Source organism: Phragmites australis, chromosome 22, assembly GCF_958298935.1.
Source record: "Phragmites australis chromosome 22, lpPhrAust1.1, whole genome shotgun sequence".
NCBI lineage: Eukaryota > Viridiplantae > Streptophyta > Magnoliopsida > Poales > Poaceae > Phragmites > Phragmites australis.
Genome location: NC_084942.1, coordinates 7193632 through 7211741, shown reverse-complemented (window position 1 = coordinate 7211741; position 18110 = coordinate 7193632). Strand labels below are relative to the sequence as shown.

Sequence of the window (18110 nt, the reverse complement as noted above, 5' to 3'; positions counted from 1 at the left end):
TAGGTTGGAAATTTGGATTCCCAGGCGACATCAACAGTTACAAGAGTCAAAAGAGATCCCAAGCAGTGCGAGATGCAGAACGAGCTGTAGAACAAGCTAGGATGATGGAAATGCTTGAATAAGCACTAAAAAAGGAGAGATAACATACAGAAGAAAAAATAGCACAAGCAATGTCCCAAACCCTCATGCGTCAATGGGGGTGCCATTGTGAGCGAACAGGAACGGCCAAAAGCGTCTCTTGATGGTGCACGCTCCAGCCCCAATGGTCGTCGGAGTAGCTGTGCGTCTACGGGAGTTCCGGGAGCTGAATCCATCACTTATCCTGTGGACCTCATCACAGCCCGGACACCGTGTGAACTATACATTGGTGCTAGGAACATTACCATCAAGGTGGTTTCCGCCGTGGCTTATCCCTGAGGCTCCCATGAACAATTGCATAGACGTCCAATACCAGAGGGCTACGCTATCGTCGAAGTAGATGAGATAGTTGACCAGTACCGCCATGTTGAGGTGGACTACCCTGCAGAGGAGAGAGCGAACACTATAGGAGAGAACGAGCACACATTCATCTCATGGGAGAAGGCCTACATAGTGTTTCCACCAGGGACAGCTTCCGAGATCATCTACTCTCCAGTACACCTCGGGCTATCGTCGCCTCTTAGATCTCCCTCTCCTCACGCATCTCCTAGAAGAAGTCCACCTCCTCAGCCATCACCTCAAATAAGTCCACCGCTCAAAAAGCCAGCACCATCAAGAACCTAGCCATTAGCTCAGAAAACATGACCAGGTTCCGTAGCATCCAAGCAGACAACATCATCTAAAAAGTCGGTGGCATCTAAGAAGTTGGTGGAACCCAAGGATGTCTATTCACTCACTGCTGAGGAAACAAAAAAGATTGTGGATGCCAGTGTCACGTCTCATTTCCATCCTCCACCACTTCCACTGAAGCTTGTTGTGCCTGAAGATGCCGTGAAATTTTTCACGAAGATGGCCAAAGTTAAACAGATGGGGGTGGCTTCAAGAAAGCCATCGACTGACTATGAACGCATCAGTAAGAAGTAGGCGAAGAGTAAGTCAAGCCCAATCATTAAGGATGCTCCAAGCATTGCGGACTTCCTAGCTGAATCAAGACTAATAGCAGAGGAACTAACACAGCTTACTGTGGGAGCGGATATCCAAAAGATGGATGTTACATTGCTGTTTGAGTTAACCAAACCTTTGGTCAAACCAGATATAGAAACAAACCTTACAACTCAAATACGCCGATTACATCAACGGTACTTGGAGCATTCCAGACAGGGTTTTCAGGCGTTCCCTGTAAGATATACAGATGATTATTTCCTCAACGGGAATGGCTCCTTCTGGGTGTATTTCAAGGACTTGTATGAATTGTATAAGGCAGATGCCCTCGACGTGGCTATAGTCAGAGTGTGGACTCTGTAAGTGACTTATGCATATAATTCACGTTATATGATCTTGTACCTTGAAATTGCATAGCTAACTTCTCTCTTTTGTAGAATGGAGATCCAAGCATGCGGACAGGACTTAGATAAGAAAGTAAGATTCATCAATCCTAGGCTTGTGAACCAGTAACTTATAAGCGAGAATCCAGACTTCACCGCGGACTACTTATTGAAGTGTCTGCTTCACCACCAATACAAGAAATTCATACTCATACCCTACAAGTATGAGTACATGTTTGCGTGCCAGGGTGTCCTCATTTTATAGGCAACTCGATTCAAGTATTAATTTGCTATGGTGACATATTCTGCAGTTTTCATTGGATCTTGTCATCCACCCAAACTTGAGCAAGATCATTGTCTTGGACTCACAAAAGAGAGATCAGACGACTTACCAATACCTCATCAACATGATAAATAGGTTAACTCGATCATTTAATCTTCTTGACGATTGCATCTAAGTTTAATTGGTATTCCTATTCACGTACAGGGCGTACACAAGATACCGAAAAAAGAGTATCATCTACTTTCCATTCAGGAAGCAATATGATGTAAAAACCGACTTTCCGGTACGCAGGGAATATTCATGTCTTGCATTTCCTACTGAATAAAAGGTTCGATTCATTCCACTGATGAATCCTTCCCTCTTGAGGTGTATGAGGCAGCCAGCCAGCAACAATCTCTGCGCGTTTTATGTTGTTACTAACATGCACGCATTCAGTCTGGACAGAGACGCGGTTAGGTTCAATGATCTTGAGGTATAAAATTAATAACATATCGATACCTTCTTTTAAATTTATCTACGTGTTAAAGGACTAATTCTTTCGATTCTTCAAACGCAGCGCTCGAAACTACGCACAAATGTGTTACAACCTGCAAAAATACATGCCCTTCAAGAACAGATCGCCGGGTTCTTCTTAGAATATATTATCAACCCAAACAGCGAGTTTCATGAACCGATCATGCCATCCACACGTCACAGATCTTCAGATGACACCATTCCTTCTAGTAGAGAGTATGCGACAAGGAGGAAGGCTACCAAGGGGCTTGACAACATATTATATTTCATCAAATGACACGATATTAATGTATGTCATTAATTACTATTTATTAATGAATGATATGAATTACTATGTATGGTACGAAGTTGGTATCGACAGGATGACCTTCCAACAATGATGCGAAGGAGGAGCAAGAAGCAGCGACCAGGAAGCGTGCCCAGGACGAGGATGAGAGGCTGGCCCGTCAGCTATGCGCTGCGGAGGAGCAAGAAACTGCATCCTGTAAATGTGCCCAGGAGGAGGAGGACAAGAGGGTGGCCTGTTAGTGTGTTGCGGAGGAGGCCGAAGGCTCAAACCATAGAGGTGTTTAGGTGTCAGACGTCGATGTCTTTGACACGCCGGCAAGCCTGGAGCTTAGGCGACGCTGCGGTCAATAAGGCATGGCCAGGTCCAACGCTCCACCACCATCGCCCCCCTCCCCCCCCCCCCCCCGCGTCCCCGGATATACACACACCAATAGTCGACAGTGCAGAGACGCGGTCCTCATCGCGGGAGAGGAAGTAGAGGTACAGGTAAAGGGATACTAGACTGTCTGAACTCGACCGACTTTTCAGGGGTTGATCTGTGAGAACTATTATGTACATATGTGTGTTTGTTGAAGCCTAGGACTTGAAATACGTGTTCATTACTATGTATTAATGAGGTGCATTTATTATTTATTTACATTAAATATATGTATCATTGTATGCATGTCGGCTGAATCCTTGAGCCGGCAGTGACAGTGATAAGGCCCTTCACTGCCGGTCCACCTAGCCGGCAGTGATAGTCACTGCCTGTTGCCCACTGTCGACTCCAAAACCGGCAGTAAAGGTGATTTTAGAGCCGATAGTGAAGGATGTTTCTGCAGTAGTAAAATCGTATAACGGAAAATCTTAACCGATCATCTCTCACGTGATTTTGATTAGACCTAGCTCTAGCCTCCATGGTACGAATATGTGATTTTATAATAAAACATTGCTACATAATGTCACATATCTGATAGGGACAACACAGACATTTCACAAAAACAGTCCGTAAATAACATATCACATACGGCCTTTTAAAACACCATATGTGATAGGGGTTCTGAATAAAAACGTTCTGTGACGACTAATATCACATATGAGTTTGTTTGATGACCTTATCATAGACAATGTTTTGAAAAGAACCCTCTACGATGTCCATGTCGGAGACGGTTCACTCATATGAGTATCTAGTGCTCCTAAACTACACAAAAAATGATAAAACTTGTAACAAAATATTGTTTTGAATTTTTCAATGCCGAGATGTGGATTTTTCTTTAGCAACCATCTGTAATAACTCCACTTATCAAAGTGTATGATAACTTCACTCATCACATACAATTTTTATTATAACCGTATGTGATCAACTACATCCAAACGGTTCCATAGTCATCTATAATTAGTAGGATCATCACAGACTATATAGCAAACACAAGAAAAATGGATGTGCGTTTGAAGCCATCTCGAATGAAGCATTATGTAATAGTGGAAGATGCTCTCGGTACCTATGAAAAGGCGTTACTAAATTAAGTTCACTTAAACTGATGCATGGTGTCTTACTTATAAAGGAGCTTCATCTATCAGATCATGGTACTAATTAATTAGTAAGCAGCATGAAGTAATGGGGAGCACTAGAATGGTCAAGTATAGAAGTTGACCAAAACCAGACACTTTGATTTTTTTTTCCATTAATTTTTCCCGGCTATTCTGCTACTGTCTCCTATAAATCATGTACTCGGGTACGACAGATGCTTTTATGCATATGTGATTTTATGGTTGGGTGAAGCTGACTTCGGGAGCTGCAGGCAGAGAAGTTACTGCAACAATTAATGCTGCTGAAGTCCAACAGCAAAGGATAACATTGCAAGGACAGCTTCCGTTTAAAAATAATAAACGTATTTTAAACACAAAATCAAATTTTATATACTTTAACTAAGATTTAATTAAATTGTAAAAAAATGTCTATATAAATAATTATACAACTAGTTTACAATTTAAAATAGTTTCACACTATATAGGTTTTGTAGCTATAAATGATATATTTTATAAGAAAATTTTAGTTAAAATCCAACTTCGAAGATCAAACTAAAAAAATATATCTACTATTTTTGAATGGAGGGAGTACCATTGCAATCCCTCCAGAAAAATAAAAGATAGTCATCTTAGATATGGCACTACAAAACATCATATATGTAGCGCTCCATCCGTACCGGTTCAATAGTAATCAGCACTGAAAACGTATCAGTACTAGTTATTAAACTCCCGCGCGTGAACAACGACTGAGAATCAAAGAATCGGCACCGATACAGTCACTATCGGTGCCGGTTCTAGCTACGAACCGGCAACGAGGAGCAAAGAACTAGCACTGATACATCAATACTGGTTCTAGCTACGAACTGGCATTGAATATTGCTACTGTTACAATTCATTTTAAAAAATTCATAACTTTTTAATACGAAGTCGGATGAAGAAAAACTTTATATAAAAATTATAGCTCTCGATGAGATCTACAACTTTGTAGTTGAAATATTTTTAATTTGAGGTAATTTAAATACCCAAATAATTATAATAAATTGCAGCCATGGTCGATGACAACTCACATTAAAAAATTCATAAGTTCTTCACACGAAGTCGGATGGGGAAAAACGTCATATGAAAATTGTAGAACTCGATGAGATATAGAACTTTGTAGTTGACAATGTTTTCATTTAATGTCATTTAGATGTCCAAATAGCCATTCAAACATTTGGTCACAAGATGTCAAAAGAATTTATTGTGCTACTATACTCACAAACAGATGATAGCTGAGATAGTTAGAGGAATCACGCACGCGCACAGGCTATGTGGTCATGAGTTCGAGTCTTGATTGCAGCATATGAGTAAATATTGCGTGACTTGCAAATGTTAGTCGCGAAAAAAAATTTAAGCTTTTTTCGACAAAAAAACGTTAAATCGAGAATGAGACTATCAATGCCCGTTGGTAACTCTAACCGGTACTGATAGTGATTTTTATGTCAGTTCTATACCCGGTAATGATAGTAAGTGACTATCAGTGCCGAGTAATCAGTGTCGGTTCAAAACCTGTCATTAATAACGATTTTAAATCGATACTGATGAGAATTTTTTAGTAGTGGGGACACAATCACCAAAATAAAATTTTGGTTGCTATGGCTGAGTGCATGTCTTATGCAGATGCTATAATAAAGGTATTCCTCTATTAAAAAATGGCTGTTAATTTCTATTATAATATATTATGAGCACATCAGAATTATATTATTATAAAACTATTTTTTAAGATAAATATAGATCTATCATTTTCAAATGCTCAAAATCAATTTACAACAAATAATTGATGTTTAAAGTGTTTGTAATGGTACACAACCGAAACATGCGACGTGTATGAACAGAAAGCACAGATCCAAAAAATAATTCACCATACGGCTTGCTCCACGTCGCTCTAGAACACTTGTATATATGCTTGTGTGGGAGAACTCTAACATGTACATGTGCCGCAGTATCATCAAAATTCCCAACACGTGCGTGTATGACGCGGATATACTAATTAAAGATGATCTGAAATGCAAATCGATTCCTCTATCTACAGCTTGAGAATTGATGTAAAGACTGTAGAAAGTTGTTTTTTTTATTGCGCATATGTAAAGACTTATATAGAACGAAGGGACAAATTCATGTCGCTTACATCCCTCCCCAAAGGGTGTCTTTCTCGGGAGGTATCTCTCCCAAACAGTTTATCTAATTGATCACTGGATTTGTTTCATAAGACCTCCTTGATAAATTTGGCCATCTGTGTAAAACACGATGAAATCTTCTACAAAAACTCTATGAGAAAAATATGAGGAGAAATATAATCATAATATGTCATTGAAAACTTTTTAAAAATCAAGTGGAAAAATTTATAAAAAAATGATATGGCATATATAATGCTTGTATTAATATTGCCTCATTGAAAACATTAAATGACAAACCATGATAGGAAAAACTCATAAAGAAAAAGAGTACAATATTGTACAACATAATGATCATAAACAGATTATAATTTAAGAGTTAACTCCCCATGAACTTTGCAACTCTTGAAATCATCCTATATCAATTCTATGAACATATTTCTAAAATAAATATGTTTGCAAAGATATTGTGAATAAATATGTAAGATTATCGCATGACTTTATTTGCAAAATTTCTATCTCCTCAGTTTTTTATAATTCATGAGGATTAAATAATTTTGGGACAATTTGCTTTGTCATATTGTTCTTTATATAACTTGTATGCCTTTATGCAATGCAAGCAACATTATATTTATAGATAATGATAGATAATTCTAATGAACAAATACTACATGATTCTTATATGTAGCTTATCATTATATGAAGTCATACACATTCACATGCTGCTTGATATAATGTAATTATTTCAGAATGGTTAATAGAAGTAGGCGTAAGAGTTTGTTTTGATGACTTCCATAAGAAAATTGTTCCACCATATAAGAATATATATCATGTAAGTCATATATCATTATAAGGATCATATAAATAGCTAGCATATGTATATCCAATCGTAGTCATGTCTTAAGTCTTCTTAAGGAATAAACCGAGATCCTTTGTAACTTGGAGATATCTGAGGATATTATTTACTCCTATCCAATGACGTTTGTTGGAGCTGAGCTATGTATAGCTAGCATGTTTCTTGCAAATGCAATATCAGATCTGGTGTAATTTGCAAGATACAATAGCACTCAAAAGGTATTGAGATATTGAACTTCAAATCCCAATATCTCTACATCATCATTCCGAGGTCTGAATGGATCTTTACTTATATCAAAGGATTGAACACCATAGGTATTTTAATTGATATGATATATCCATATTGAATATTTTCTGTATATATGCATACTAATTTACAGGTATTCTTGAGGGATATTCCTCAAGTTGTAGAGTTAAGCAAAATTTTGTTTTACCCAACTCTTTCATCTCAAATTTCGTCTTAAGAGGATTACATTTTTCTTGTGTATTTCTAATGATATTGAAATAATCAACATACACTGATATGATTAAAAATCCAGTTGAGGATTTTTTTTATAAACACACATGTGCAATCATCATTATTTGAGTAATCTTTCTGTAAAAGAAACTCATTCAATCGGTTTGTACCATATTTTATCCGACTGTGTTAAACCATAAAGTGACCTTTTGAATTCTACAGCATATATATTGTGATTTACTTTGGAATTCGGAATTTTAAGCCCTTCAGAGACTTTATAGATTTCCGAATCAAAGTGACTAGATTCTGCCAATGAAATTAAATATTGAAATGTTATTCAACTTATAACTAGAGAGTATGTTTCATTGAAATCGATGTCAGTCTGTACGTGAACTCTTGTGCTACATGCCTCGCTTTGAATCTCACACCTCATTGCTTTCATTCCATTTATGGATGAAAACCCATTTTGATCCCACGGGGAGGTTATTTTGAGTAGGTATTACTGAGGCAAATACCTCTTTCTTTTTAGCGAGTGCAATTTTGCCTCAATTGCTTTATTCCACTTGGTCTAGTCCGAGTGCTGGAGACACTCTACCATGGCCATGGACTTTAGTCTAGATCCAATTCAAGGTCTTTTGCAATTTTCGAGGAGAAATATATATATCAAAAATTATATTTTTTCTATTGTATGATTCTCGAGAATCAATATAGTTTTGTGTATATTTCCTTTACCCTTTTCTAACTCTTCATGATTTCCCCCAACAATGGAGTCAGGTTATTTTGATGTCCCAGCACCTTAAATTAGTGCGCACATTTGTGATGGATCTTAGATGTTGAGTATCCATATGGTGTCTATCAAATTTAAGTTGATTTTTATTTACAATTTTAGAAGTTGACTTTCTTTATTTTCGCAGATGATTTTAAAAAACATTATCCCTTATGACCATACGTCGCTCCCTCTTATTTGCATTTGGGAGTTGAATTATTTTATTAGGTACCTTCACTCTTTATGCTTCACTCTTTATGGTGCATGATTGTGGAGATATGATTTAGTGACATATTCGTTGCGAGTAAATGCATCTAGCAGATTATTTGTAATGTGTTACAAATTTATGAATCTTTGAACTTCTTATTCGGATTCTTTAGTATGTGGATCAAGTACTAAATGCTTGTATCCAAGGATTTAATGCATGTTACATTTCAATTTATTTTCTAGCATTCTTTGTGGTACTATTGGTTTCCCCCTAGTACTTGAAAATTATGCTCATTAGTGTACCAGGATGTGAATAAGTCCCCTACTTGAGGCTTAAGGTATTTTATGATTGATGAAGAAGTATACCTCATATAGATCCCTAAATTTCCTGTGATGCCCCATTGATGTACGGTGATGTGGTGATATCGGTATCTATATAACGCAATGAAATTTTTACATATGAGAAATTCTTAGTTGATTTTCACGTACTTAACTACAACGGGGAAACCGCACGATATGCAGTTGATCTTTACTGAAATAAATCTGCAGCATGTAAGACCACATTACCTCCAACATGAGTTTGGTAAATTGCAATTCTAAAGTAATGGTTGTGTAATTAATTTAACTCTCTTTCTAAGAGATTCAGCTAGACCATTTTGAGCGTGCACATAAGGTATTGAATGCTCTTAATTAATGCCTAAGGTCATACAATAGTTGTATTATCTATTCTAATGAAGTTTATACTCTGTTCAAGGTAATATGCTTTATTTTGATAATTTGAGCTATAAATTTGGCAAAAGCATGGTTCTTTATGGGCAAGAGACACACATGCGACCATTTTATAGGTAATGGTCGAATATGACCATATATATCTCCTTGAATGCGTTCAATAAAATTGAGTGGCTCATTTTTAATTTTAAGGTAAGATGGCCTTTAAATTAATTTGTTTGTGGCACATGCAGTGCGCACAAATCTGAGAATTTTGGAATTTTTCAACATTGATATTTTGACCGATAGAATTATTGATATTTTTTCTTATCATCCCTAAATTAGGATGACCGAGGCGATCATACAAAGTCTTGAATTTATCAAAATTCTAAAAAGGGAAAAATGCAAACACCCCCCCCCCCCCAAAGTCACTCGGATTTTGACTCCCCCCAAGTTGTTTTGTTGCAAAAAAACCCCCAAAAGTTTGACTTTGTTGCAACCCCCCCCCCCCCCCCCCCAAAAAAAATCAAAATCTATATTTTGTGACAAAACCTTAGTCAAAATCTAACATAGAAGACCGAGCCCAAAAGAAATACACATACTATTTATGAACAGAGAGAGTAGAATATATATATATAAGTTTGTAAAAATGACTACAAAACAAATCAGGAATTTAGATAAGTACCTTAGGAAAAATGAATCACTAACTTGCTTAACCATGATCAGTAAGTTCCTTAAAATATAATCACAAACTTTCTTAATCATAATTAATTACTTGTTTAACCATGGTTTTTTTCTCCATGTTATGTTAACCAACCTCTGTTTTAGTGAAGGCTACAGCGCAGCAACAACGACAATGAAAAGAGACAATAATTGCAACAGTAGCAGCTTGTCCACCGCATCTCTAGAAAAAGAAAACAGCATTGCCTTGATCTTTATATATGACAAACAAGGATTAGTTACTATCAACCGAGGTCATATCCACTCAACTAGTTAACATAAGAGGACAAACATACTACTTGTAGCTATCAACGAACTTAACAGGATGCAAATACTAGGCACATGTTACTGCAACTATAATGAGCTCGTGGAAACCTTATTTATAATACTGCAAGAAAATCAAACTCATATTTACAACTATATCCCTAGTTAATAAAATTAAGTTTTTCGAGATACAATACTGCAGAAAAATCAAACTCATATTTATATCTATATCCCTAGTTAATAAATTAAAACCATATTATGTTTTTTGAAAAACTACTTCCAATTTCCATCGATATGCAATAAGAACATAGAAATATCTCTGATGAGCTTAAAAATACTTATTAATATGCAATAATATGCTCATTGAAATGCAGTAAGATCATAAAATTAAGTAAATATATTGTATATTATTAGTCCTAGTAGCAACATCACATCAATACTAGCAGCAAAATCAATGTTTTGGAAAGAACCAGGCTAAAATGATTAATTAAAGCATCCAAATGCCAAAATAACCCAAACCAAAGCATCTAGTGCTAGTGTCACATCGACTGTTCAGAAAGTACCAGCCTATAAGTATCGATCACATCTCTTCTTAACCATGAGCAACTCACAATCCAGCATTAGATGAAGCGGTGACAAAATCAGACACCAAATTAAAGCATGTGCAAACTCACATTACCTACTCTGCTCTTCGCGTACAATCACTGGAGCTTTGATCTCCTTTTTGTAAGGATCCAACCTATCCTGCAATTTCACATTGGAATCAAAACACCACACCTCCATTGCATGCGAAAACAAGCATCACAATCACATCAGTAAAATGAACATATGTAGGTCTCTCACCTTTCTCCCATCTCAACCCAAACCCTAAGAAAATTTAAAAATATGCAATCAAAATCACCTGTCATGACCAAAAACAACCATACAAAACTCATTAGATGAACCACACACACATAAAAAAAGCACCATGATATAGCAAATCCTTGCTACGCTCACCTTGGTGCCCCACCTTTTGCGTCTTCTCATTGCTTTTCCTCAGGTGACCACCAGCTCTATTCATCTTTGCTCCACCAGATCCAGCAAAATGCTAACACGATTACCAAGTTAATTGATTTGGGATGGAGGAGACTGAACTGACAGATGAGACAGAGGGATGCATATTAGGAGATAGAAGAGAAGACCAAATGGATGCACTAAATACCAAAAAATGGAGCAAATCTGGGAGCAAACAAGTACCTGGCCTCCTTTCGCCGCCTATCTATGATGACTTTCGCAGGTGCTTCTCCCCACCCTTCTCCCCCTCCTCATGCCTTGCCTAGTTTGAAGGGAGTGCAAGATTTGAGTAGAACAAGCACGAATCAGGCAATCGGCACAGGGCGGAGCACGGGAGCCATGTGAGCCCAACCACTGGGCCGAATCCATTAGCTCTATGCTAGGGGACGGCTGGCGACCCCCCCCCCTGTGCTGGGATCTCATTGCCCTGAGATAGAGAGAGGGAAAGAGAGTGATGGAGTTTGGGAGAGGGGATCAGGGATCGGGAGAGGGGATCAGGGATCGGGCGAGGGAGGGATTGGATCAGGCAGCTATGTGTGGCGATAGTTGGATCAGGCGGCTAGCACAAGCATGCTGGTGAAAGAGCCCCTACCCTGGAACGCACTGAGAGAGATGGTGGTCACCTGAGGAAAAGCAATGAGATGGTTTCCATGGGGGAGAGAGGGGGATTTGGGGAAAGAGAACGCACTGAGATAGATATTTTGGGGAGCAGAGGGTCTGAGTGGAGCGTGGCAACAGATTGAGAAGAATAACCATAGCAGCCTGATCGGGCGGCTAGAAGCGGCGTGCGGGCCGGAGTGACCACACCCGTACGACCGAAATGAAGTCTTTACCATTTAATTTATAAAGAACAAAAGGATAAATTCGTGTCCCTTTGAGAATGCATTCCTCCTTAATAAATGTCCATTCAGAGGCATCTCTCCTAAACAGTTTATCTAATTGGTTTCACAACAAATACCTTCTTGCCATCTTTCCATGTGAAGGGATCGGTCTGGTCGTCGTTCCGTGGATCACATACGCACATGTCCAGATCTTTCGTTATATAAACAGTCTGGAGAAAATCCTACTACTACTAATCAACTACTATGTATATAGCAGGTGGATAACATGCGTTAAATAGCAGATCACGAACGTCGTCCCTTATATTTAAGGTGCGGGTCAGCACCAGATGCATGTTAATCACATTCCGGGGTGGTCATTTGTCAAAGTTTCTGTAGGTTGCACATAAGTATTAGTTGGTTAAAATTCTTTCTGCAAAAAAAAAAAAAAAAAAAATCAATGAACAATTGTGTGGTAGTAGACTACTACCACAGATCACACCATCAAAGACGATTTTTAACGCATATCACAAACGGGAAATGAAGCCATCTGTGTGAAAGTGTTTGTGATATCGAGCTTATCACAGATGGGTAAGCATCTGTCTATTATATGATATAGCAAAAACAGTTTTTAATAAGAATCATCTCTGATATTATTTTTAGAAAAAAAGTAATATTTTCAATGTAGGAAACAAAAATTTGCACCCAAGCCACACCAGAAATTTTTGACGTGAAATAAGCATGTGTGCGGTTTGTAGGCGTCAAACCATGACTCATGCCTCGTGCGTAGCTTACTTACCATCTCACTTAGTACATCATTTCTAATCGCATTAGGATATTTTATCCTTTTGACCCTTGTTGTCTAAAACACTAGATAATTATTTTACATTTAAATAACTTCAAATGAAAAAGTTATAAACTAACATTGTAGATCTTGTTGAAAACTACAATTTTCATATAAAAAGTTTCTTCATCTGACTTCGTATAAATATTTTATGAATTTTCAAATATATACTACAGATAGATATTTATAAAACATATCTGTATTTATCATCTAGACACAGACGGATATTTATTAAAAATCATCTGTGTCTAGAAGAGCGAGAACACATATATGATTTTACTAAAATGCTACCTGTGTGTAAACAGCTACTAGACATAGACGGTTTTTCATACCGAGTCATCTGTGTCGCTTAACAACACGCAGACGATTTTTTAAGAAAACCGTATGTGTCTAAGAGCCGTCTATAGACAGACGACATTTCAGTAAAACCATATATGTGTTCACGCTCTCCTAGACGGCTGAAAATATTAGAGACACTTTTTTCTGTCAATCATTTATACGTAATTTATCAAGTAACCATCCATGACGATGTGCCTGCTATTATTATTTCTGTGGTAGATCCCATGCAAGTAATAATACTCGATATCCTCTGCCTTTAGCACACTTCGCCGGCAGCCACACAAATCCATCATCTTCATCTATAAATAGATGCCCCAACCAGTCACAAGGCAAGTCATACAAGAGCTCAAACCCATTACCCATCTACCTAGAAATGATTCTTGTTACTTCTGCCCTTAGCCCTACCCATCCTGGCCTTAGAAGAAACGAGGGCCAAAAAAACAATGCGATCACACTGCACCTCTCTTCTTCGTCGACACATTATAGAGTTCTTGGTTATCGTCTAGTTGCTTCCTCCATCCATTCAAAGAGAAGCCATGACCTTAGCCTCAGATCAAGAGCAGCTAGGATAAGCAATGACCTTGGAGCCGAAGCCGTGAAGCCCAAGCCCAGCAAGCCAATCATCAGCAGGAACAGCTTCCCTCCCGGTTTCATCTTTGGCGCTGCCACTTCATCGTACCAGGTGTTTGTTCGATGCAATTCAAGTATTTGTAAATGGGAATAACAGATATTTAAAAAGAAAAATAACTACAATATATAGTTAATTTGTATCATATATACAATCTGAAACATATGTTATTTCATTTGTGTAGATTGAAGGTGCTTGGGATAAAGATGGTAAGGGGCCAAGCATTTGGGATCACTACTGCCACACCTATCCAGGTAATAACATATATTCATCCTGAATATTTTTTCTTTGCATAAGCTATGTATGTGCAATAAAATTTATATAATTGTGCAGTATTAGAAACATGGTATCACAATTCTGGCAATTTCTTTTATTTAATTTATGGACAGAACGGATAAAGGACGGGAGCAATGGAGATGTTGCAGTGGACTCCTACCATTTGTATGAGGTAAGTGAGGGCATGAACTAGCTATTAAACATGAAAAAGCGTTATTGCAGTATTGAAAACCATATGGTGGCAGGTAAAACACATCAATTAAAGGATATTTGCATTGTGGGATGGTGAAACATTGGTGACAATGTGTGAACAAAAATTGAAACATATATATGCCTTGTCTGTAACATGCAACATATAAGCTGAAACATTTATAAGTGAGTTACAAGATTAAGGGGATGTCTTCAAAAATTGGTCACTGGTAGTGACATGAAAAAAGAGTAGCACAGAAACTAATACTTGTATCTTTGCCAACTGTGATGTAAAATACCAATTTGTTGTCTTGAACATTACGCACAGTATCATGTGCACATATTTGACTATTATAGTTTATAAATAATTAATAAAATCATAAAGATGTAGAAGTATTTTTATGATAGAATGGTTGATAATATTTTCAGAAGTATTTAATGTATAATAATGGTAAAGATTCAGATATGGTTTGACGGCACATGCTCTCTGAAAACTTAGTTTTTATTCCTGACTGACAGGAAGATGTAAAAATGCTGAAGAACATGGGCATGGATGCCTATAGGTTCTCCATTTGTTGGCCAAGAATATTGCCCAGTAAGTACAAAGTTCCTGAATAAAATTTTCACCTATTTATATATAATTTCACAAAAAAGATTAACTAGGTACTCTAATATCTATTGCGTGAGGACTCTCAAATTATGTTATATGACCATGTAGCTAATCTTAACATAAATAATTGTTTTTACTCTATTCAGATGGGACAGTCCAAGGTGGGATAAACCTAAAAGGCATTGAATACTACAACAATCTGATCAACTTGTTGAAAGAACATGGTAAAAACAAATTAGTTTTTCTACTGGCGTCAACTAATTTATTGCTTTCTTGTTTATCTAGTTATTTACTGAACAAGGAAATTAAATATAACCCTTCAAAACTTCATACTTGATTTACTTGTTTTACTTAAAATAGACATAGAGCCATACGTGACGCTTTTCCACTGGGAAACACCTCAAGCACTGGATGAGAAGTACGGCAGCTTCTTAAGTTCGAGCATTGTGTAAGCATTCAGTTGCTGTAATATACCAACTCTACATGAACTTGCGTAGTAGCAAGTACCGTTCACAGAAATCAGAACTGCTATATTTTATTAATCATCACATGGCTATACCGCAATTTGCAATTTTTCAGGCAAGATTTTAAGGAGTACGCGAAGGTGTGCTTCGACAACTTTGGCGACCGGGTGAAGCACTGGTTCACCTTCAACGAGCCGTACGTCTTCTGCTGTAATGCATACGGCATAGGGAAGCACGCGCCGGGGCGTTGCTCGTCAGCGCAGGAGTGTGCCGTCCCATTGGGTGACTCCCTCGTCGAGCCGTACACCGCCGGCCACAACCTTCTTCTGGCTCACGCCGAGGCTGCCGACCTCTACAAGAGGCATCATAATGTGTGTTATTTGTATAGTGGTAGATTAATTGCTACGCGTGTTTCCTTTTAGACATTAATGAAGTCATGCTTTTATTTTGCTTGGTAAGGAATTTGTGCTTCTGCTAAGTATTGATCGACCGAATGCAGAGTGATGGTGGACAGATAGGCATGGCGCTGGTGTCCATGGGCTATGCGCCGTATGATACAATGCACTTCGTCAATGCACAAGCCCAGGCGAGATCCATCGACTACAATCTCGGATGGTTCTTGGAGCCGATCGTTCGCGGCGACTACCCCTTCTCCATGAGGTCGCTGGTGGGGGATCGACTGCCCTTCTTCACCGACGAACAGCAGAAGAAGATCGTGGGATCCTACGACATGATGGGACTAAATTACTACACCTCAAGGTTCTCGACAAACATCGATATTTCACCGAGCTTCTCGCCGGTGCTGAACACTGACGACGCCTACTCCCTCGTCGGAAGTAAGATAAGAAAACAATAATAATGAATAATTCTCCCTGCTTCTTTCAGTTCGCTCTAAGAAATATATAAAGTTCTCATGTTAATCATGTACTGTTATTCTTTTGTTCAACCAGTAACTGGGCCTGACGGGAAGCCTATAGGTCCAAATGTGAGCATCTTCCTTCTATCTCGGTTTAATTTAATTCTTCCTCTATATGAGCCTTTCTACTAAAACACACGAACTGGTCATAGTCTAGTAGTACTTCTCGCACATAATCTGGCAAAATTTCGCAGGAAAACATGTAGGATCCCGATGGAACTTTTGAAAACAAATTGACATGACATCAAATCCAAACACATCCGTAATTTCTTATATTATATACTCACTGGTGAGAAAATTAAGCATTGGGTGATTAATAGAATTTGGCTTTCATTTGTAGACTGGAACTGATTGGCTGTATTCATACCCCGATGGCCTGAAGGATCTTCTTACGATCATCAGGGACAAATACGGCAACCCACCCGTCTACATCACTGAAAACGGTAACACATGCATATCATATCTACGCAATAGTATAATTAAGGACATCGATATCGTATATATTATACCATGTCAATATGTGATTGCAGTATGTGTGGGGACAGTTATTCATGGTTTATTATTTCTGTTCCCAGGGGTTGGGGACATGGACGACGGCACTCTAACCCCTGAAGCTGCTAAGAAAGACACCACCCGGCTCAAGTACCTCCAGGATCACATCGCAATCCTCAATGAGTCGATAGAGTAAGTAGCAATTAAAACTAGAACATGCATTACTCCTGCACCGTTATATATATGCACAGCACACATATATACGTTACATGTACAAACCGCACATAAACGCCTGCTGTATTAATAGTCTGTTTGTTTGGACTTTTGTTTTTAGCTTCTTTAAAAATCTGTATTTTTTGTTTTTCTGAAAAGCTGCTTTCGGATTTTAGCTGTTGAATTTTATAATAATTTGTTATCTTCTCAACACACTACTTTTTAGAAAAGCTACTCTCAGTTAGCTTCTCAGCTTCTAATTCATTTTCAGAAAAACAAGTTTCTAACTTCTCCAGAAACCACTTTTCAGCAAACCCGTTTATTTGAATTTCTAGCTTCTAGACTTCTGACAGAAGCATAAATCAAAAACAACCTAAAACAAAATAGACTCTAAGGGCCTGTTTGTTTGAGCTTCTGATTTTTGTTTTTTCTGAAAAGCTATAATTTTAGTTTGTCTGAAAAGCTGCTTTTAAAAATAGGTTATTATCTATGACAAAATTTTAGCTTCTTAGCACATAGCTTCTCAGAAAAACATCTCTCAGCGAGCTTCTCAACTTTAGTTTATTTTTCTCAGAAGTAAGCTGCTGATTTTTTCAAAAATCACTTCTCTATAACTCTGTTTGTTCTATCTTCTGGCTTTTGACAGTAGTATAAACAGAATCAGGAATAGAAAACAAACTGGACCTAAGTTCACTGTATGCACGCAGGTTGGGCGCGAACGTGCGTGGACACTTCACCTGGACGCTGGTGGACAACTTCGAGTGGCAGAACGGTTTCACGCAGCGCTTCGGCCTCATCTACGTCGACCACAAGAACGGCTTCGAGCGAAGCATGAAGGACTCAGCAAAATGGTTCGCCCAGTTCAACCAAGCCAAGAACAAGTGATTCCTGAGATATATTAAGTGATTACTGGCCAAGTGTAATAGTACTGTAAACGAACCACAAGGTCAACTTTTTCATGTATTGCCGGGCACCAATGCGCAGGATCTTTCAGTTTTCCTCACAACTTTCGATATAATAAAGTGGGGTATCAATTTATTGTTTGTATAAATAACTTTTGAACTATAAATAAATTATCTACC

The 18110-nt window shown here is 38.0% G+C and overlaps 1 protein-coding gene and 1 long non-coding RNA gene across 4 annotated transcripts; one reads left to right on the top strand and one right to left on the bottom strand.

Moving 5' to 3' along the window:
• Nucleotides 1-5900: 5900 nt before the first annotated feature.
• Nucleotides 5901-11725, bottom strand: LOC133905524 (uncharacterized). Of its 3 annotated transcripts, XR_009907634.1 has the most exons (5): nt 11423-11725; nt 11183-11319; nt 10866-11087; nt 10020-10106; nt 5901-6328 (listed from the first exon to the last, which is right to left on the bottom strand). It is a non-coding gene; the product is annotated as an uncharacterized LOC133905524 (long non-coding RNA). The 3 variants fall into 3 exon arrangements; XR_009907633.1 differs by having other exon boundaries at nt 5902-6328; nt 10866-11319; XR_009907635.1 differs by lacking the exon at nt 10020-10106 and having other exon boundaries at nt 10866-11319.
• Nucleotides 11726-13581: 1856 nt separating this feature from the next.
• On the top strand, nt 13582-18110 carry LOC133904962 (4-hydroxy-7-methoxy-3-oxo-3,4-dihydro-2H-1,4-benzoxazin-2-yl glucoside beta-D-glucosidase 2, chloroplastic-like). Its single transcript, XM_062346626.1, has 12 exons — nt 13582-13922; nt 14053-14122; nt 14258-14316; nt 14853-14928; nt 15090-15167; nt 15304-15391; nt 15523-15778; nt 15907-16243; nt 16358-16392; nt 16664-16766; nt 16899-17007; nt 17736-18110. The coding sequence occupies exons 1-12, from the start codon at nt 13614-13616 to the stop codon at nt 17911-17913; spliced, it is 1698 nt and encodes a 565-aa protein (XP_062202610.1). The 5' UTR covers nt 13582-13613; the 3' UTR covers nt 17914-18110.